The sequence below is a fragment of the Petaurus breviceps genome, unplaced genomic scaffold (genome assembly GCF_028583685.1).
Source record: "Petaurus breviceps papuanus isolate PSGF00001 unplaced genomic scaffold, PetGlider_PUasm1.0 185, whole genome shotgun sequence".
Taxonomy (NCBI): Eukaryota; Metazoa; Chordata; class Mammalia; order Diprotodontia; family Petauridae; genus Petaurus; species Petaurus breviceps.
In genome coordinates, this window is record NW_027185797.1 from 8,603,627 (window position 1) to 8,626,535 (window position 22,909).

General features: G+C 44.5%; 1 protein-coding gene across 1 annotated transcript in view; it reads right to left on the minus strand.

Annotated features, from left to right (window-relative positions):
* The window catches only part of RFTN1 (raftlin, lipid raft linker 1), a 197,728-nt gene that overhangs the window by 35,064 nt on the left and 139,755 nt on the right, over window positions 1-22,909 (minus strand). The window contains exons 6-7 of the mRNA XM_069088435.1: window positions 18,570-18,776; window positions 7,589-7,704 (exon numbers count right to left, since the gene is read on the minus strand). Coding sequence (XP_068944536.1) covers window positions 7,589-7,704; window positions 18,570-18,776 — 323 coding nt within the window. The remainder of the gene's footprint in view (window positions 1-7,588; window positions 7,705-18,569; window positions 18,777-22,909) is intronic.

Consider the following 22,909-nt stretch of genomic DNA (forward strand, 5'->3'; position numbering starts at 1 on the left):
CCTTTGGGAAGCTTGAAAACAAAATAAAGTTGCTGAGGGGTGCTAAAAGGATCCGTGGAGGGCATTCATTTTAATGCCTACACTGTTTCCCTTGAGTTGAAAGAGAATTAATGCCTCCTGTCCAACTTTGCTTTCTTAATCGAGTTTGTCCAGGGTCTCAGACATAAGGGGGACTCTAAATATTTCCCTAACTGGTGACTTTTCAGAAGTCACCCCAACTTGCGGCTGTAACTCACTCAGGGCACATGTGGGTATAAAGATGTCCACTGGGGCTTTGCTGACATAGGCAGAGTGAAGCCAATGCTAACAGGTTTATTCTGGTAATCCCTGTCCCCTCCCCAATCTGTCATCCCCTCTGGCTAATCTGTCAAAACATCTCTTTGGTTTTCCCCTCCCTTTCCATTCCTGCCTTCACTGCTCCAGGGGAGGCCCTCCTCACTTCACACTGGGATGGGTCTCCTTGAATCAACACTCTTTGCCTGGGTCCTATGCACGTGCCATAATCAGACCCATTATCTCTAAGTTACTTCCCTCCTTAAAAACTTACTGGACTCTCTGATGCCTACTACACCCACATCCAAATCCTTCTGCCTGGCTTTGTAAATTTAAGCATGCCATCTTTCTACTTTGTGCCTGTTTTTTCATCTGTATAGTGGGATAATATATACTCTACCTCAAAAAAAAAAAAACAACCAGTGAAGATGAAATGAGAGAATGGATGTGGAAAAATACTCGGGAAAAGTTAGAAGTATAAGACATCTGGGAAGGTGAGAATTTTGTCTCTGCATGAATCCTCTCAATAAAAAAATCATTCTAGAAATGCTGAAGAAAAGAATATTGTCCAGAATTCTCATGAGAAATGGAAAAGTTACCAGAAAGCAATGGGAAACCCAAAGAAAAACCATGGTATTATGAAAAGATAACACTCAAATAATGAAAGAAAAAAAAGAAATTAGTAAAAAAAAAAATAAGAGGAATTATGAGACCTGGGTTCACTAGGCAATGACAGGAACATTCAACAGTCTCTGTCTCAGTACAGAAAATATAAATATATCAGTGGAAAGCCATTAAGAGCAGAAATTATGCAGAGGCAGAAGGCACTCCCTGACGCACCAAGGAACAGCTACTCTAGCAATAAACATTTTCAGGACAATCATGGGACCCTTGTTGCTTTTATTTAACTAATTAAAAAGACTCCAAATAAGTCACGAATTCACATCTTGCATAAACAAGGAAAGGAAAACAATCTCTGGATATATTTTTCCATTCCCAATGGTTTATCCTTAATTTTCTCCCTCTGGTCTATAAACTCAAGGAAAACATATAAAAAAAAAAAGGAAAATCCAGTGACCCCGCCAGGGTTCAAATGGCATCATGAATGACCTGCTGATAAACATTTCATTCCATTTACCAATCCCTTCTACACCTCCTATCGTCACTTGCCTTCTTGCCTGACCACTGAGAAAAAAGTAGAATTATTTTTTCTGTCCACCTGATGCTGTTCTCTCCCCATCCCAATAATAATAATAATAATAATAATGATAATGATATTAGTGATAAATAATACAGGGATGGATTTGGGGTTGGGAAAAGCTGGTTTCACATTCTACCAGACCCTCACTCTCTTGTCTGTTGGATGTAAGGCAAACTATAGACTTGGCTAGAGTTTCCTGATCTGTAAAGTGAAGGGGTTGGACCAGAGGCCCCTCAGGTCCCTGGAGCTCTAGAGCTATGACTCTGGGGTCCTGCAACAAGTCACTTAACTCTCCCCAGGGTCAGAGCAGAGGCCCCAGCCAGGTGCAGATCTAGCAGTCCAAGAACTTACATTTTGGGGTGATACTGTGAAGACCACAGAATGGTGTGTGCCTCAGGAAGGAAGACATGCCAGCAGAGAAAAGAAGGCACTTTTAGGGGATTTTTTAGTGGCATTGCAGAGGACAAAGGGAATACGCAGGAAGCCAGGACAGGTCCATCCAAAGGGGAAGGGGCTGTCAGGAGAAGGGAGGAGTGAGAGCAGGAGGGATAAGGCAGAGAGGAAACAGGAAGGGCATTCTGGGGAGAAAGGTGAGTCAGGCGCTTCCTACGGGCAGGGAGACAGGCTGAGTCAGGGAGGTCAGTGGTTGCTGGGAAAGCAGTTTCATCCCGAATGCAAAGGGGATGGACCTGGTCACTTCCCCCCTGACCCCTGGAGCATGTGTATGCTGGGTTGCAGTAGAGAGGAAGGGAAGGGATACCGCCAGAGAAGGGGAGGCTCTGGACCTCCCACCTTTTTTGTTGGGACAACAGAAAGTAAATCCAAGAGTGGGGGCCATCCGGTGAACCCAGCCAGCAGAGGCCTGTGTTCAGGGGATGTTCTCACCTGGGTGGGGTCTCTGCTTTCACTCCTTTTTTGACTCTGCAAGATTTGAGAATGCTCCAGACTACTTAAGAGAAGAGGATATGCTGAAGGTATGTTCACTAAAGTCTTTATTGTTATCACCCTGAAAATCAGAAAAATGCCACTGCCCCCTCCCCTGCTGCAGATCACTGCTGGGCCACCTAGAAGAAGTCACCTGATTGCTTTTGGCCTCAGTTTCCCCATCTCTAAAATGGGAGTTGGGCAAGATGATCCCTTAAGTTCTTTCCAACTCTGACGCTCTATGAATCCAAGCAACAGCAAATACCAAGCCCAGCAGAGAATAAAATGTTAAATATTAAATATCAAGTAAAATATTAAAAGCAAGCACTTTCACAAAAGCAAACTCTATTAGAAGGCATTTAATGCCCATTTTATTTCCAAGGTTTCCTGTGAAAGGTCAGCTAAAGTAATAGTTTCTTGTGAGGTGTGCCATAATAGGGTCACCCAAGACAAAAGAATGTGTAAAAATTAAAAGAAGTAGAAAAGCATATTATATAGTGAGTATTAAGAGTGTGCGGGAAGTTAGGTGGCGCCATAGTGCACAGAGTCATGGGCCTGAAGTCTGGAAAGACCAGAGTTTAAATCTGACCTCAGCTACTTACTAGTTGTGTGACCCTGAGCAAGTCACTTAACCCTTTTCGCTTTAGTTTCCTCACATGAAAAATGAGCTGGGGAAGGAAGTGACAAACCACTTCAATATCTTTGCCAAGAAAACCCCAATTGGGGTCATGATGAGTCAGACACAAACAGAACTGAATAGCAACAATAAAATTAAGAGTGTGGATAGAGTATTAAAACAAGTCCAGTCTGGACCACTGCTTATATCTTCTACCCTTGACAAGTCATTCCCTCTCCCTGCGACTCAGTTTCCTCATCTGTTCAGTGACAGGGGTGGAAATCTTCAGGCTGGAGAAGACAAGGCCTTTCAAGGGGCATGGAGCTGTCTTCAAGTATTTAAGGGGCTGAAAGTCACCCAAAAGAACATAAGATTCATTCTGTTTGGCCTCACACAGTAGAACCAAGAACAATGGGAGGAAACTGCAAAGCCCCAGAACTAGGCTTGCTGTCAGGGTGAACTTCCTAGGAATCCGAGCCCTCCCAAAGTGCAGCGACCTTCCTAGAGAGCTGGTGAGGCCCCCTTCCAAGAGGTCTTTAAGCAGAGTGTCCTCAGAAGGACAGCTAAGATGTCTCCCAGCTCCAATACCCTACAATCTTAGGAATTTTTCCAGCTCTGAACCTTCCTAACAGGCCAAAAGTTTAAAACATGGGGAGGCCAGGCGGGGTCTCTGCCAAAACCAGACCACTTTATAAAATCCCAAAGTTTCAGGGTTTTCAAAAGTTAAGTTTCCCTCCCCTATGCCCTCTGATGCCTTAACCACAAAACCTATTCTCTAGATACCACATTCCTATGACAACCGGATGCACATTTTAAACTGTGACATACTTTTCCCCCCAAAGAAAAACCTAACTAGTGGAAAGAATGAGAGTCCCATGAGACGCACAGGTGTGGGTAGTGTAATAACTGCCTAAAATCCTGAAGGAGATCACAGATTCTCAGCAGAGACAGAGTATCCTCGTCCCCATCAGGAGACGGCGGCTGAGTGTGAAAGGCAGGCAGAGGATGTGCAGGAGCAGATCTTCATTCAAAGACGTGAAGCCACGGAAAGAAACAGAGGACCTGGGGAGAACCGCCCCTACACTATACTTCTAAGCCATCACCGGCTGAGGTCATCAAGCCTTCAGTAAACCCCAAGCTCTCTCCTAATGCCTGTTAAGTGAAGGCTTTATCCTCAGGCAGCTCAGAACGTTCACCCACGGGCCTGGCTGGGCCACATGCTCTGCACGTGGGCTCTCCACCTTGGGTCACACTCAGGCATCACTGCACTTATCTTATGACGGCCCGGAGACAAGAGAACAGGCCAGGCCAAGAAGGAGGCAAGTGACTCACTGGCTCCCTGGGAAATACCACAAGGACAAGGTCTCCAGGTAGGTAGATTTTTGAGAATGAGGAGAAGAATTACACAGGAAGAGGAAGAAGAGGAGGAGGAAGGAAGAGGAGGAAGAGGAAGAGAAGCAGGAGGAGGAAGAAGAGGGAGAGGAGGAGGAAAAAGAGGAGGATGAAGAGGAGGAAGGAACAGCTACCAGGGGAATAAGGAAGGAATGGCCTCCTCTAGTCGGATCCCAGGACAACTGACAAAGCTCAGGACAAAAACAGGTTTGGTTTTGCTTTAACAGATGAAGTCAGTGGTACAAATGAATTTTTTTTCTTTTTGGAGAGCAATTGGGGTTACGTGACTTGCCCAAAGTCACACGGCTAGTAGGTGTCTGAGGTCAGATTTGAACTCAGGTCCTCCTGACTCCAGGGCCGGTGCTCTATTCACTGTGCCACCTAGCCACTCCTAGTACCAATGATTTTTAGTGGGGTCCTCAAAACCAAGAACCCCTTATCCACCCTTTCTTTCACCTTCCCAATTCTCAACTTGGCACTGGGCTCAAGCGTCCCCCTCAGGTGACATTAAACAAGGCTTTGGAGTTGAACAAAAGGGTCACTGGGCATCCACATTCAATGCATCAGCCCTGCCTCCAAAACTTATACCAGCTGATTCTAGAATTCATCCAATCATATATTTATTAACTACCTACTGTATACTGTCTTGGATTTGAGGGAAGAGAAAATGTTTCAGTGAGACATGATCCCTGTCCTCGTGAAGCATGCAGTCTGATAAGACAACCTGCTTAGTAATAACTAACATTTCCAGAGTGCTTGCCAGGTGCCAGGCATGCGCTGAGAGCTCTATAATTACCATTTCATCTGAACCTCACAACAACTATGGGAGGTGGGTGCTATGGTTGTCGAAGTTCAATACTTTCAGTCATGTCTGATTCCCCATGACCCCATCTGGAGCTTTCTTGGCAGAGATACGGGAAAGATTTGCCATTTCCTTCTCCAATTCATTTTACAGATGAGGAAACTGGGGCAAGCAGGGTTAAGTGACCTGCCCAGGGTCACCCAACTAGCAAGTGTCTGAAACCAGATTTGAACTCAGGTCTTCCTGACTTCGGGCCTCTATCCACTATGTCATCTAGTCCCCATTTTATAGATGAGGAAACTGAGGCAAATAGGGTTAAGGATTTGTCCAGGATTATACTGCTAGTAAATGTCTGAGGCTGGATTTGAACTCAGGTTTTCCTGGCTCTAGGCCCAGTGCTCCACTCAGCTGCCCTCATTTTTATAGAGTTTTAAGGCTTACAAAGTTTTTTCCCCAAAATCACCCAGTAACGCTAGGATTGCCAAGAGCTACAGCTTTAAAAAATACCATTAATTATAAAGTGACTATTAAACATCAATCAAACTTATTTTGCAACTATTTATAATCACACGAATTCCAATATCGATATACAAAGCTCTGGGCCTGCAGTCAGAAAACATAATTTAAAACTGGCCTCAGACACTGACTGGGCAGCTTTGGGCACAGAACTGCCACCTGCCTCAGTTTCCTCAACTGTAAAATGGGGATCATTATAGCACCTACCTCCCAGGATTGTTCTGAGGCCCAAATGAGAAAATATCTGCAAAGTATTTTGCCCCCTTAAATTGCTCTATAAATAAATGTTAGCTGTTGCTATAATCACGATTGGTTTTTCCCTTGTAGTCATTTTACAGGTGAGGGAGCTAAGGCCCGAAAGTGGGTAAGTGTCCGACAGGACAGCCCAAGCCACTGGCACTGGTCCAGGTCTCTTTTCACTATGCACAACTGCCTGTATTGGCCTCTCATTTCAAGGGGAGATGCAGGAAAATCAAGCTCTCATTGTTCTGAATGGTCACAATGGTTGCTTGAGCCTTTCTAATTGTGTGGTGCCCCCCGGGCTCCTTTGGGTGGACTTACTGGTGCATTCTGGCACAGAACAATCCCCGGCCGCTGGCCTGGGGTCTGGTTTTATGCCTTTCCTAGGACAGCCATCTTCTCCTTTCACATGGAAACACACCAGATGCTAGGTTTATCACTGGTTTATCACTTCTTGGTCTTAAAAACTCTTGTGAGTTTCTAAAATTAGAGAGGCTTCCTTGCAGAACAGCAGAGATGTTTATACATACATCCTCCACATTCCAACTCACAGGAGAGGGGGCTTCGTGTGATTTCTCTGCCGGCAGCCACCAAAATGGGAAAAATTTTCCAACACCCATGTTCCGCCGCGTCTAGCGTGTCTAATGCCACCGACTCATTCTTCCCGTGAATGCTGAGACTCTGGACTGGGTGCAGCATGGGGCACAGGCAGAATCCTACATCGTCCTCACCTTCTTCTGACCCTCACTAAGCGTATGACCCTGGGATCCTTTGCCTTTCTAAGCACCAGTTTCTATGTCTGTAAAATGGACGCAAGCTGCTTGGGGGGTCCTGAGCCACAGTCACAGACCCTGGATGTGTCACAAAAAGGACTTCCCAACTCTGGCTGGCTCTCTGTTCCCTCATCCCGCTGCCTTTCGTGGGATAAATTTATCTACAAATTAAAACCTCTTAAATGTTTAGGAAGTGTAAAGGAAGAACGCGAAAGGCAGAATCATACTCATAGCATAGAATGTAAGATAGAATGTAAGCTCCTTGAGGGTAGGGGTGGTTTTATTTTTGTCTTTGTCACTTCAGAGCCTGGCACAGTGTCTGGCACATAGAGACTGAGATTTCATTAGTACAGGTAACTCCTGGGTGAGGAAATTCCCTCCAATAATGGAGATCAACTACTTTTCTGCAACCTATAGTCCTGCAGAGTTGTCTGGAGCCCTAAGAAGCTAAATGTCTTGCCCAGGGTCACACAACTTGTACATATTAAAGGTCGAGACTCAGACTCAGGTATTCTTGGTTTCTAGGCAGTCTCTTTCTGCTGTGCTACTCTCCCTGGTACATAATTGGTGCTTAATAGATGTTTTCTGATCGACTGTTGGAGTGATATATAGCTTTCTTATACAGAAAGGGTAAATTCAGGACCATCAACATCAAAGGGGTAGGTGGGAAGGAAGAGAGTAGATGGATAGAAGGGCTGGTCGAGGGTCCACCAACACCCAGGCTTTTTCACATGAATAAAACAGCTGGAAAACAGCTACAGGATTAGCTTTCAAAAGAGCTTTAGGAAAATTCTGTAACAGAATCCAGGGACAAACAAACAAAGAAGAGAAATCATAAATGACACACTCACTTCCAGGACGGTCCATTGTTCAACAACAATGGCATCGTAGCCCTGTGTGGCTTTGTTCTCTTCTGTGGAAACATCTTCAAAGATGAATACTCCATCTGTCAAGCCATGTAAGGAATCTGTGCAGGGGGGAAAAAGAAAAGTATTTCTGTAAACTGCATGGCAGAAGCCGTGTAAGCAGCAGAAATTTCACTGCATCCATTAATAATCTCAATCAGACCATCTTTTCAGCGTGTTAATTAAGGAAAGCACACACTGCCATAGAGTCTAGCCCCATCAGAATGAATGAGCCTAATTTATCTTGCAGTTTTGAATAATATCCTTGATTTTATGAGCCAAAATTTCATTGTTAGCAATCACCACTTGATTTCATGCGCTTACCTCCCTACTCAGAGTACAACCTCAGGATGTACAGGGGGGGATCTCAACCAGGATAAAACTCAAGCCGCTTAAAAACAGCATTTTTAAAAAAATGTGGTTTGGGTGAGAGGGGTTCCACCCACTCCCCTGTACAGAGATACATGTAACAAAACAGGCCTATGCTTTGTAGAAACAGGCCCCCCCACCCACCCATGTGTCAATACTTGGGGAAGGAAGTAAGGGGAGGGGACAGGCTAATGTAGCCATGGAAGCAAACAGATAAAGCTTTCCCATGCCAAGATCTTAAGGTGGTTGTGTTCCATGAGTGTATTACTGAAAGGTCAGACAACAATGAAGTCCAAAAGTCCCTGGTGCAAATGCTTTCTGCAGTGCAAAGCATTTGTAAGGGGTTTCCAATTTAACTCCTACTTCCAAATGAGACCCTGGGGGAAGGTGGTCCTGACTGGGTAATCCCATGGATCCCCAAGCATTCTGTAGGATGGAAGGAAGAGTTAAGATTATATTTTCAATCTCTGACCACGTCATTTCCCTGTCCCCAAATCTTCAATAGAACCCCAGCCAAAGATGAGACAAATGTTGGTGGGGCTTTGGGAAAGGAAGTGTATTAATTCCCTATTTGTGGGTGGAGCTATGAATTAGGATAGTCATTCTGGGAAGCAATTTGGAAGCAGATTCCCCCAAAGTAACTACACTGTGCATACCCTTTAATACAACAATACCACTAATATCAAGAACCAAAGAAATCAAAGAAGGCAGGTACCTACATTACTACAAGTACCTACAGGTATTTCCAGTGTTACAGGCATCTATAATGTCTAATTCTAGACACCTAATACTAGAAATGCTATAGTATCACAGGTACCTATCAGTATAGATAGTACTAAAAGTACCCACAGGTATTTCTGGCACTAGAGGCACCTACAGGCATTTCTAAAACCAGAGGTACCCATAGTACTCTAGGTTCCCACGCTTACAAAAATATTTATAGCAGTTCTCGTTTCAAAGTACGGGAAACTTAATGTTCCTCCTTGTCACCTCAGCCTCCTGGTTTCTCTGAGACAATCCAAATGCCATGTCCTTCAGAAGCCTTTCTGGGAGCTGCTCCCCTCCCCTTCCAATCCTTCCCTCTGAAATGACCTTCTATTTCCATAGCATAGACCCTATACAGACCCAGTGATATGCACACCATCTTCCCCATTAAAATGTGAGCTGGCTGAGGGCAGGCTTATCTCCAGTCCTTCTCACAGCAGCTAGCACACAGAGTTTAAGACATGCCTGCTTCCTGTGTTCTCAGCTTTGTTCCCCACTATCCCCCTGCAGACACTTCATTTGCTAGTCTAAGTAGATGACCCGTCACCCCCCACATATTCCTCATGCTTTCTCACCTCTGCTTACATCATTCTTTCTTCCTAGAGCATCCTTCCTTAATTTCCATCAATCAAATCTCGGCCATTCTCTAAGACCCAAATAAAAGGCATTTCCTTCCATTTCTCACCCTGGGAACGCTCTTTCTCTCCTTCCTTCCAAAAATACTTTTCTCTCTTATTGGACTTAGCACCTTCTGCCATGGCTTGGTTATCTGTATACAAATTTCATAGGACCACATATAGTGCGCTGAAAGGGGCCGGCTCTCTCAGCCTCTCCTTGTTAGAGCTGAGGAAACTCAAGTGCCCCTAGACCTGTGATTTCACTGATGTGAGGGGTTCCAGAGAGAAAAGTCCCCCTGCCAAAGCAGATCCATCCCTACGCTGCAGATGACAGTCTCAGAAAATTGCCCAAGACACTGACTGGTTCAGAACCACTTTTTTTTGCCACAAGCAGGGCTTGCAATTGGGTTCTGCTGATTCTGAAGCCAGCCCTCTTTCTGTCTGCTCCTCCATGCTGCCTCTCATTTTAAATTATCTCTAGAACAAAAATCTGGTTTGTTTTCTCATCATAATTGCTTTTTCCACTGAAGCCCCACTCTGGCGCTTCACTGGGATGAGGGAGTGACCCTGAATTCTCAGAGGAGAGCAAAGGGGACTCCTACCCAGGAGCAAGGATGTGCGGAGGGGACCCAGACGTCTCTGACGTCTGCATTCTGGGAGGAGCTAAATGTCAGAGACTCACCAGCAGAGAGCTGACCAGCAGGGAATGATTGCTTTTGGCCATGGAGATTCAAGTCAGCAATTATTAAGCACCTACTGTGTGGGGTGCACTTTGCGAGGCGCTGTTCATTCCTTCCTCCCTGGATTTTTGCGACCCGCTCTCCTCTGATTCATCTCCTCCCTCCTTGTCCTCCTCCTGCACGTGGGTGTGTTTGAGGCTCTGTCCTGGACTCTCCTCTCTTCTCTCTCTATCCTTTCTCAGGGATCCCATCAGCTCCCACACGACCATCTCTACAAAGATGACTCCCAGATTCTTGATACCCAGCTTTTATCTCTCTCCTGGTCACCATCACCTGCCTACTGGACCTCTCCACCTGGAAGGCATCTTGGCCTCAACGTGTCCAAAACAGAATTCATTCCCCTTCCCCCTAAAATGATACTCCTCCCAAACTTCCCTACATCTGTCACCATCCTCCCAGTCACAAAGGTCTGCTACCTCAGACTTATCCTCACACAATTTCCTCCCCATCTAACCCCCATAATCAATTAGTAAGCAAGGCTTGGGGATTCTTCCTATCCTGTGAACCAAAGGCTGGCAAACTACAACCTGGGGGTAAATCTGCCCCAATGAGTTCTGTTTGTATGGCCCGTGAGCTAGGAATGATTTTTATTCTATTTTAATGTAAAAAAAAAAAACACCACCCAACATTCTGAGCTCACCCACTGTACAAAAAACAGGTGGCAGCTGGATCCCCATCATCAGGAGGAGGAATCAGAGCTCTCTCCAGCCTTTGAAGGGCTGTCCTCTGGATGAAAGCATAGGCTCATATGGTCTGCTTGGCCCCATAGAGAAGGTAAGAGGGAAGGGTGCATTTACTGAGTCCCTGCTATGTGATGGGCACTATGCACTTTCACATTGTCTCATCTAATTCTCACAACTCTGGGAGGCAAGCGCTATTATCACCCCCATTTCATGGTTAGGAAAACTGAGGCAGACAAAAGTGAGGTGTTGCCCAGGGTTGCACAACTAGTAAGTGTCTGAGGTCAAATTTGAACTCGGGTCTTCCTGACTTCATGCTTTCCAGCACATGCCATACGGCTGCTCTAGGACAAAACTAGATACAATGGGAAGAAACTGCCAAAAGGCCAATCTAGGCTTACAATCTAGTAAACTTCTTAATAATCAGTTATAGGAAAGTGGAATGGGTGGCCTCCAGAGGCGGTGGGTTCCCTGTCCTAGGGGGACTGCTGGGAGACTCTGGATATGCCAGAATGAGGATTCCTTTGGTGGTTGGGTCAGACTGGCTGGCCTCTGAGGGCCCTTCCAGCTCTCAGATTCTGGGAGAGTCATCTCAGGGTACTCGTTCCAAGCACAATGTCGGGTACTCTGCAGGTATTTAATAAACATTTAGTTAGATAATGATGATGGGCTAAATTCAGGAGAAAACAGGCCTATCCTGGATTAAGCAATTTGTGTCACTCTCCACACTAGACCAAAATGGCGGCAAGAGAGGGTTGATTAGTGGCCTCAGAATCTGGAGAGCGGAAAGAAATCAAGGGCAATCTTGGGGAATATTTATCATAGTCTGGCACGCCCTTAAATATAAGGTCTTCAGAGATAAATCAATGCCACATTCCACTCTGATTAACACACCCGACAGAGATACAGGGGCCAGGGAGAATAAAGCCCTTCTTTAGCCTGACCATATCACAAGGGCTTTCTGACCCGAGAAATCCAGGTCCCTTTTCTGGATAGCAGAAGCCTAATGATGCTGTGTGCTAACACAAGTACAATGCCTAAGATTCTTCTAAAGAAACGGGGGAAGCAGCCTTCACACGCCATGATGGCTATGGTGGTGAACTTTGTATGATTCCCTTGAAAAAGACATTGACAGTACAAACTCCTTCAATGCTGTAGATGGGACATATTGGTTATAGGATTATAACAACACTGGTTAGATATGTGTGGGGGAATGTGTTCACAAGAGACTCTATTAGAGGAAAAATATTAACGCCTGTTTCCTTGTTTGAAAAATTACAGAAACACTGAAGGTCGGGGTGGTTCAAGCTGCTTGAGTTTGATGCCAACCTGAGATTTCAAGTGATATCCCATAGGCATCTCAAAGTCAACCCAGCAAAGACCATCTCCCTACAAACACACTCAACTATGCTCTCTCTTTTTTGTCAAGGGTACCGCCATTTTTCTACAAACCTTGTCTCCTAGGATTTAGTCTTGTCTGTCTTGGCCTCTTCATTCTCCTTCAGCCTACACATCCAATCAGCTGCCAAATCCTGCTGCTTCTCCCTGCACAATGCCATTGGCACTGGAACCAGTCTCCACACACAGCCCATCGCTTAATTCAGACCTCAATCACTTCTCATCTATGCTACTCTCACAGCCTCCTAACTGAATTCTATGCCTCATTCTCTCCCCTCCAACCCATCTTTCACACAGCTCCCTTAAGGGGAGGTCCGACAGTATCACTTCTCTACTCATTAAATTTAGGTAGATTCCTATTGCTTCTAGGATCAAAGAGAAATTCCTTTTTGGGGCTTTTAAATCCCAGAACAACCTGGTTCCAACCTAGCTTTCCAGTTTCATTATACATAGACTCTCCAATCTGGCCAAACAGGCCTTCACTCACATATCCTTCCATCCCTTTGGGCAGATCATTTCCCCACTCCTAGAATGCACTCCCTTCTCAAGATAAGAGGGTTTTTGAGGGTCGGAGGGGGCATGGTCAGGGTCAGAATAAGCCATCAAGTTCCTCCAGTCACAGAACCCCTCACCCCAAAAATAGCCAGTCCTAAGAGATTGGAAAGCAGCTAGGTGGAAAGTAGATAAAGCGCAAGGCCTGGAGTCAGAAAGACTCATCTTGGTGAGTTCAAATCTGGCCTCAGACACTTGCTGGCTGTGTGACCCTGGGCAAGTCACTTAACCCAGTTTGCCTCAGTTTCCTCATCTGTCAAACGAGCTGGAGAAGGAAATGGCAAACCATTCCAGTATCTCTGCCAAGAAAACACCCATTGGGGTCATGAAGAGTCAGACGCGCACAACTGAACAACACGGGATTGGAAGGAAAGGAAGGGTGGAGTGTGTTTTCCTTCTTCTCCCTTAAGAACATACATTCCAATTCTGAATCCAGAATGCTGACTCACCTATCTAATTCCTAACTATCGAGGAAGCTCAGAGTAGCTCTTGAGAACTGCCAATGAACCACACAGAGAGGCTGGCTGGGCTTCGGAAGAGGCCCTTGTGGTCACTCTCCTCTATCTTGTTTCCTCCTTACCTTCACAACCGAGACAACCTCACTATAATGGGCCTCTATTTATACTTCTACATAAGCAGGCATATCTTTAAGAGGGAAAGCTCAAAGCAGAGAATGTTCAATCACCCTCCATCTACAGAAAACGGTCCATTATCACTGCATTTCTTATTAAGGTAAAAATGCTTCCCTACTGTGTACCAAAAGCCATTTGCCCCGTTATTGTATAAATATTTGATGGCCTTCTTTTTTGGCAAAATGCCACCTGGCCTTTTTGAGCTAAGGATTTACAAGAAGGGTGCTGGGAAAGGAGATTTCCCGTTTCATCCTGAGAGGTGTGGTCTTCAAGGGGAAGGCTCTCCCCTTTCCATCTACAACGCTAATCTCGGGGCAAATCTCTGTGCTATTGTTCTATTGTGAGTTCTATGAAATGTGGTCCATGCACTGAGGCTTTTGTAGATACAAATGTGTTCTTTTTTTTTTTTCCTTTTAAATATTACTCCCTCCTTAACAAATTCATTTCACCAGGAATGTTTATGTGGGGGCTATAGATGGAATGAATTTCCCTTAATTCTCTGGAAGCCTCCTCCTTGCCCTGCTCCTCCATCCTTAGTGATTGAGCTGATGGCAATAAGGAGCTGTAATCCGGCTGCACCCTTGATTACAGGGACGACACAAACCAAACCAACTGCAAAATAGTAGTTGCATTTGTTGTCATATCAACTCGTAATTTCCTTGCAAATGTAATCACCGTTCAACTGATTCCTGAGAATGGGACCAGGTTGCCTGCCAATTACTCTGCTAACAGCGAACAGCTCAGGCATTACCAGACAAGTTGAAGAGAAAAAAAAAAAACAAATCCTACCTACTTCCCTCTCTCTATTTCTTGGTACCTGAGCGCTCTGCTTTACCTTATTTTCTAATTCCAGAATCTTTAGTCTCCAACATTAAGATCCTTGAGAGCAGGGGAAATTTTTTCTGTCTTTCTTTCCTTCCTTCTTTATCTCTCCCTTCCCCTTCTATTTTCTCTTCCTTCTTCTTTGTATTTTCTTTCTATCTCCCTCCCCTCCTTCCTTCATTCTTCCTTCCTTCTTCCTTTCTTTCTTCTTTCTCTTTTCCTCCCTTCCTTCCTTCCTGCCCCAGTTCCATCTATTCAAGTTAAGACAACAAGAATTTATTAAGGACCTACTATGTGCCAACACTGTGTTATTGCTGGGGATACAAAAAAAGGCGAAAATCACCCCTCCTCTCAATGGTCTCATGGAGCTCATTGTCTAATGGGGGAAACAACGTGAAAACAATTATGTATACACAGGATATAGACAGGATATACTGGGGATCATCACAGAGGAAAACCACCAGCATCAAGGGGGATTCAGAAAGGCTTCTTATATGCTGGAATTTATTTTTTTTTTTTTTAGCAATCGGGGTTAAGTAACTTGCTCAAGGTTACACGGCCAGTTATTTCTGGGTGTGGTGCTGAGTATCTGAGCCCAGATTTGATCCAGGTCATCCCGACACTGGAGCCGGTGCTCTTACTCGCTGAGCCACTTGGCCGCCCCTATATGTTAGAATTTAACTAAAACTTGAAGGAACCCAAATGAGAAAACCGAGGCCTAGGAAGGTCTCAAGAATCACTGACTCTGGCACCAGAAGAGACCTTAGAAGTGAGGAAATTGAGGGGACAAGTGGTGAATTGTGGGAATGGAATGAACCACACTGACTTCACCTTGTGACTCAATTCTGAAGCCAATTCAGTTACCCTTCTATTCAACGATGGGTCTAGTGCAATTTCTGTCTTTTGAGAAGACGTTCTTCAGTTGTGGGAACTGGGGGAAAGCCTTATAGCATTGTCTGAACCTGGCCCTGCAGTGACTGGGAAGATGGGCCACTTCTACCTGTTGCTTTAGAGACCCTTAACCAAAGACCTCGGCTTCAGATCCTAAGATGGATGCAAAGAGTTTTCTCACAATTTACATCTCAGGCAACTCATGTGTCTTATCTGAAAACTGCCGGTTACTCAGCTATTGTCGCCATGTTCCTTGTATTGTTTACTGACACGTGGGGGAGTGGAACTTCTCTTTTTTCTGAATTCAGAGAACTGCACCTGTTTGCTCTCCCCCTCCCAACTTGGAAAGGCCCTAATCTTTCCTCCAGGAGAAATGAGATTACCTAATGTATTGTTTTCTTTTTAATTAGTCTTACTCGGTTGATTGTTTTAGATGTATAAAAATCTGTCTACACTGTACTTAGGGTCCACATCTAAGCCGAGGAGGTCTGGTCCTGGTTTGCTGGGAAATCACCATGCACTGCTTTAATAAATTGGTAGGCTCAGAAGCTCAAACCTTCACTTCCTCAGTCATTTCATCTTTCACCTGTGTCAGAGTCCAACCCCTTCATTTTACAAATGAGGAGACTGTACCCCAAAGTCCCGAGGGAAACACAATAAGCCTGGGAGTGTCAGAACACCTCCATCTTTCAGTGGTACTGATAGAAATTCATGACCCGAGAACGGTATAATTCTTTCCGGCCCCTGAATTATGAATCTTATAAAATGAGAAACTCCAGGAGTTGGCCTGGGTTTACATTCATACCAAGTTAAGGAAAAATCTGAAGTCACTGTCTGAGGAATTCAGACTCTTAAAAACCTGCCCCATTTTCACCTGCTGTGCCCCTCCCACGCCTGTGATCCTCTCTCTTCTGTCTCCTATATACGTTACCCCGGCTTCCTTTAAGTCTCAGCTGAAATACCACCACTTCTTGAAATAATCCTTTCCCAGCCCCTCCGCCACTGCTAGTGTTTTCCTGCTGATTACTATCTAATATCCTCTATCAGCCATCCATTATCTATTTATCTATTACATCCATCCATCCATCCATCTAACCTATCTCCTCCATCATTTATCCATCCATGCACCTACATAGATGTGAAAATCTTTATTTACATCTCGCATATACATTGTTTTCATGCTATCTCCCCCATTAGAATCTGAGCTCCTTGAGGGCAAGGACCATGTTTGTGGCCTTCCTTTGCATCACCAGCACTTGCACGGTACCTGGCATATAGTGAGCCCTTATCCAAAACACGGTGATGGCGGACAGACTGATCTTTGGGGTATACAATGATTCTCATGGGCTTTATTTTGGGGAGGATGAATGTGAAGTAAAGACTCACTAATAATTGCCTGGACTACCAACAGCTTTCAGAAACATTTTTAGCTGTGCCAGGCTGATTCATGAAGATACTAATTATCTTATTGGGAACCACCTCACAACTGGAGTGTGAGTTACATGAACATTTTATGATTAACTTTTTTTCTTTTTTTTCCAAATTCTGGGAAAGGACATTCTGTACATTATTGTTTTCGCCCTGGTCAACTGACGTCTTTAGGTAGCTGCTACAGCAGATCTGGGAAAGTAAAAATGAGGAAATCTGGGTTTGAATCCAGATTCCACCATTTATGAGTCTTGTGACATTGGCAGGTCTGTTTCCTCTTCTGTAAAATGAGGGGGTTTGCAAGCAGTAATTGTGAAGGTTCCTGCTTGATATATACCTAATCATATATATATATATATATATATATATATTGTGTGTGCGTGTGTGTGTGTAAGAAAAAGAGACAGGCAGGGAACATACCTGCTCCAAACCCAAAGTAGTAGTAGAAATAATAACAACAATAAGAAGTATTTATAAAGTGCTTTAAGGTTTGCAAAGTGCTTTATAAGTATATTATTTTGGATATTGTTATTATCTCCATTTTATAGCTGAGGAAACTGAGGCAGAAAGGTTAAATGACTGGCTCAGGGTCACACAGATAAGTGGTGGAGGCTGGATCTGAACTCAGGTCTCTCTGACTCCAGATCCATCACTGAAATGACTGTCATATATTTATTCTAAAATCAAAATACTTAAAATGGGTTAAAGGGGCATATGATGCCATCCATTCTGGAATTCCCTCCAAGGATACAGACTGAAATCCACGTATACCTGCCCATCTTGTATGACTCTTGCTCATCTTCTCCCCAAAATTAGAACGTGACTCCACAGGCACGAGTTGAAAAACCAGTAGTTGTAGCAGCCAGCATGTATATATAGGGCTTTCCTCCCTTCTAAAACGGGGAGGATCACTCATCACAGCACTGCTACAATGACTAAATGTAAAGTCTTTGCTAACCTTTAAAGCACTAACTATTGCTTACATATGTTGCCTTACTGATCAGAACGGTTTTATTTATATATAGCCCATGGGTCGCTCCTCCATATGGTCAACGCCAACATGGCGCCATGGACTTTCTGTGAGTGGTTCCTCTGAGCTCAGGTTTTGTCTGAACTAAGGGAAATAATGAAAGTAAGAGAATCACAAAAGGTTAGAGCTGGCAGGGACCTCAGGGGTACACCTACAGAGCCTGCCTAAGAGACAGAGGACCATAGTTTAGAGCTGAAAGGGACCTTAGAGGTCACTTAGTCCATCTTTCTTTTTACAGATGAGTAAACAATGACAGAAATGATTGGCTTAAGGTCACAGAAATGGGAGAGGGAGTTGTGAACACCCTGCCTAGAAGGATGCACACTGGTATTCACACCCATTGAAATGGTGCCTGCAGTGAATTGACAGAACAATCCAGCTTCAACCAGGCATCAGCGATCTTGGGCCATTTTTCTGGCCTTGCACATGTCCCTACCAGCCTTGTTCCTATTTCCTTTGCCTCCCAAAGACTCAAGCCGCCATGCTTTACAAAAAGCAAGCAGGAAAGGGCGCCCGGTGGTAGACTCAACAAGCACTGGGTTCAATCAGATCTAGGCTCCGGGGTGTATGTACATGCCGGTCGAACCCCAAGAATCTGGGTCATTCAATTTCTCTCTCTGCTTTTCATTCCAGGGTGCTGCCCCTGCTACCGCAAGCTGTAATAGTGTCTACAAACAATTTGCACTTCCAGAACCGCACGATCCCAGGGGGTAATTAACAAGCACAGGGAATAATCTTCCTTAAAAGCCTTTCAAAGCAACCCGGGCCCACGCTGCCATCAATGCAATCTAGCCGCTCATGTGTCGCTGTCATTTTGGAGACACCTGTGCAGCTCTGGGAGGAGTTCACACTGAGCGGGGTCTTGGGCTTCAAGGGAAGTTGCCTGGAACGTGTTAATTAGAAATAAAACTCAGGCACATTTGCTGACTGCAAAGGTATTTGCTCAGCAAGAGCACTCAGAAAGAAAAGAAAGGCTGCGTCGCCAAATGGGGGGATTCCGTACCATTTACCATTCCGAGATAAAAGATGGCGTTCACCAGCACACCCCCCTTCCGGAAGTGGTCACTCATATGCTCCAGCCAGTTCGCGTCCAGGCTGTTGACCGTCCGTCCGTTTTTAGAGACCCTGAGCGGGATGGTGACCGTGTAGTATTGTCGGCACTGTTGCTGCTGGCTCTTCGGCTTGTTGAAAATGGTGAAAATCTCCATTTCTGTTTACGTTTAGGAAAAAAGGGGGGAGAGAGGGGAAGAGTGGAGAAGGTTAAAATGAAAAATGAAAAGATCTACCTGACTGGAAACCCCTAGGCTTTGGAAGTTTTCAGAGATGTGTGTATCATACTTCTGAATGATATTAATAACTCACGTTCCATTTTTTTCATCTGTAAATTGGGGATAATAGCACAGATGGGGAAACTGAGGCAGGTGGCAGCTAAGTGACTTGTCCGGGGTGCAGGTCTCTATTCACTGATCTACCTGGACGCTGCCCTCTTATATCTCCAGTGTCTCAGGTGTAGCATGAGGAGAATGGTCTCTGAAATCTCATTTGGTGTTACTTCTATTATCTTATGACTCAGCACTTGAGAGACCTGGATCAAGACTCCTCCCAGGGCTTCAGCTTCATCATTTGTAAGATGAAGAACTGATACTCTCTAAAGGCCCCTTTCCAGCTATAAAAGTCCTATAATCTTTAATGAACAAACAAACAAGCAAATAAATAAAGGTTAATATTTGTAGTCGTGGGGGGGGGGGGGGGCGGGAATGCTGTTCCAATTCCAGGAAGTCTCAACATTTCTGAACTCTGTATTTATAAATTGCAACGGTGTTTCCTGGGGCCCAACCATCACCAATACATCATCAATAAGTAAAAATAAGTATGTTCCCGTAAACGAATGTGCTGGATCAGGAGGCAAGTCAATTCAGATGATCAAGAATGGGAAGGGGGGGGGGGTAGAGCTGAGCTGTTTTAATTATAATTTAATTTATAACTCTGTTTTTGCTTCTTTCCCCTCCCAAGAATCAATAATCATAACTGACAGCAGACATTCTCTCCGGTCTGAAATACGTGCTGCAGGACATGGGTTAGCAATAACAGCCTCTCATGCAAAATACCTGGAATTATAATCAAAGTCCCACGGTCTATTTTTATAATGTGTATTGAGCCAGGCTCTGGAAGTTAACCCAGTCCTAGAAGCCTTCATTGTACAAGCAAGTTCTGGAATGCACTTTGGATTCCAAAAATATCTAGTGGAATAATAAGAAAATCCCCACCCTTCTTTTCAAATAAACTTCTTTATTTTTAAAGTCCTAAGCAGAAGCTGAGAGCAGTAAAGGGAGGCAGAGTACACCCTCATGCTGAGTCCCCAGGTACCACGCATCTGGAAATGGGCTTCAGGTGTCTGCTTAATGGAAGAGACCAGAACAGAAAAGCTAACCCACTGCCACTCTACCAGCTAAGTTAATACATGCTTGTTGGATGTGTGATATATTGCCCTCCTACATTCTACGCCCCTTGAGGTCAGCTCCCACGTTTTTCTTCGTTGGGACACCCCCATCAAATCTCACAAAGTTTTGTTCATAGTAGGTGTTTTACAGAATGCTTGCTGGATTGGTTTAGGTCAGACTGAAAGCAGAGCAGCTAACAAAGGAATATCCTCAAATGATTCAAATCCTATAATCAATGGGGCAGGGTGTATGCCTTAGAAAGGGACTGTTAAGAGTCTTTTTAAAAATGGTTCCTAAATTTCATGATTTGAGAGCTAATGCTTTCCTTGGTAATACAGCTTCAACTAGTATGATTTTGCAAAGGGTTAACATTAATAAAGGCAGCGGGGCATCTGGGTGGAGCCTAGGTGACACCATATAGAGTGCCCAGGCCTGGAGTCAGGAAGATTCATCTTCCTGAGTTCAAATCTGACCTCAGATACTTACTAGCTGTGTGACCCTGGGCAAGTGACCTAACCTTTGTTGTCTCAATTCCTCATCTGTCAAATGAGCTAGAGAAGGAAATAGCAAACTACTCCAGTATCTCTGCCAAGAAAACCCCAAATGGGGTCGTGAAGAATTGGACACAATTAAAAAGAAGCTGACCAACAGAGGGGCAGCACAATCTAACAGGTAGTTCACTGGGCTTAGAGTCAGAAGGACCTGAGTTCAAATCCCACTTCAGATAGTTGAGTGATCCCAAGCAAGTCAGTTAATCTCTTTGTAACTAAGCTTCCTCATCTATAAAATGAGGGCCTCTCAGATCCTTTGCAGCCCTATGTCTAAGAACCTATGAACATGTATGTATATATATGTATGTATATGTATATATATATATATTCACACAACATATATGTTATATATGCTTTAAACCAGGCATCAGGCTAAAGACCTAACAAGAGTTATTGTTACCCTAAGAGACCACCTGGATAAACAGAGCCAAGAGTCATGTTTTTTTAAAGGCGTCATAAAGAAAGGTTAAAAGCAATCATTTCTTAACAACAGTGAGCAGGCTGTCAGTGACAGCCATATAAAAACAGGGGGTAGCAAAGTCCACCAAGGACACAACCGTCCACATGCCAAGACAAACATCATCCACCAGAAAGGAAGGCAGCCCCCAAAGAGAAGTAAGCGCGATGCCAGGTGACGAGAGACAGACAAGAGAAGACATAAATCCAGCACGGCACACTCAAATGGTTTCTCTGCCTGATTCCTCACCAGGGAGGATGGAGGATTGAAGCCAGAGACAAAAATAAATTTTTCAGGAAGGAAAAGGAAATACTGGAGGACTTTCATGTCTCACAAGCACAAGGGGTAATGATGTCTGGAGAAACCCAGTTTCAGGTACATGATTCTTTTATAAATCCCTCCATTCTGCTGCCTTCTCGGTCCCTCTTTCCCCTGAAAAAGGAAATCTGCCAGGAGGAATTATCCTGAAGGGTGCTTCCCTTGACATTTGTCAGAGGACTCACTGAATTGCTGGGAATTTTCCAGGACAGTCCTGGGTTTTACTTTCCTGGCGCAACCACCCCTTGGGTGTGTAACAGACCTGCCCACTGGCCAATTTCAATTCAATCCAACCCGTAAGGGGGTTGAACAGGGAGGGCTCACTGATAGGTTTTGATGAGCTTACAGGCAAAGGAGCATGTTGGAGACTGACCATCCCATTTCTCTCCCTAATATGGGGGCTCTCTAGTATTGGCACCTTGTTGAGAAAGCAAAAGATGACTGCTGGTTTGGGGATGTCCCAAGATAACCTGGTTGCTTTGGAATCATCCCTAGGTAAGAACTCCTAAGGGAAAGTGTTTCAATAACTGAGGGTGCCCCCATTCCATTTTAGTTAGCTCAGATACTTGGGAGACTTTCCCCTCACTTTGCTAGAGTACAGAAATGAGCCAAGAGACCTGCTTAGTCTTTCTTTTTAGGAGTGGGGCTCCTTCCTACTTTCTCCTTTCTTTTTTTTCTTCTAGAGAGCAGTTATTAATGGTTCAAAAACAGTAAACGGCCACCCATGGGAAGAAGCTGCATGTGTCTGTATACATGGCCAAAGGATCCACCCAATTTTAGGGTGTCACCCCATTAGAAACCCCAAGTTCAGTTCCCATCTGAGAAGAGTCCAAACCATGGGACAATGTTGAACTAGAAAGGCTCGGGCACCTTGATGGAAAAGTGAGACTCGTTAGATGGGAAAGAGAAGTGTATTAATTACATACTACTGGGAAGGCTTTATTCAGATAGGTTTTTTGCATCAATTTATGGATTACTGTGAATCTTTTGTACTTTTTGCCACTTTGTGGGGTGAAATAAAATATAATCTATGTACATTTGTTACTCTATGTAATTTGCAGGAGCTGGGGACCCTGGCACCCACATTTATGGTAATCTAGACATGAGTTATATTTAGAGATTCCCAAATCAAACTCTGCGTGGGGATGATAATAGGAGATACTGCAAAGGATAAATTAACAGGTTTGACCACTAACTAGTTACACAGGGAGAAAGAGATAAAAGCATCAAGAATAACCCAAAGGTTTCAAGTCTGGGAGATTGAAGTAACTGCAGTTGAATCACCAGAAAGAAAGAATTTTGAAAGAGTAATAGATCTGGTTTTTTGGTGGAGAGGACTATTGAGATGGCAAGTTCAAGATTATGTTTGAAGGAGCCAAAGGGACCTTAGGAATCATCTCATCCAATCTCCTGCTTTGACAGGTAAGGAAACTGAGGCCAAGAGTGGTTCCTTCTGAGGAGTCAGTGTGAGAGTAGAAGACTTAGCACTGGGCAGAAAGGGAAGGAGGGAGGGAGGGAGGGAGGGAGGGAGGAAGGAAGGAAGGAAGGAAGGAAGGAAGGAAGGAAGGAAGGAAGG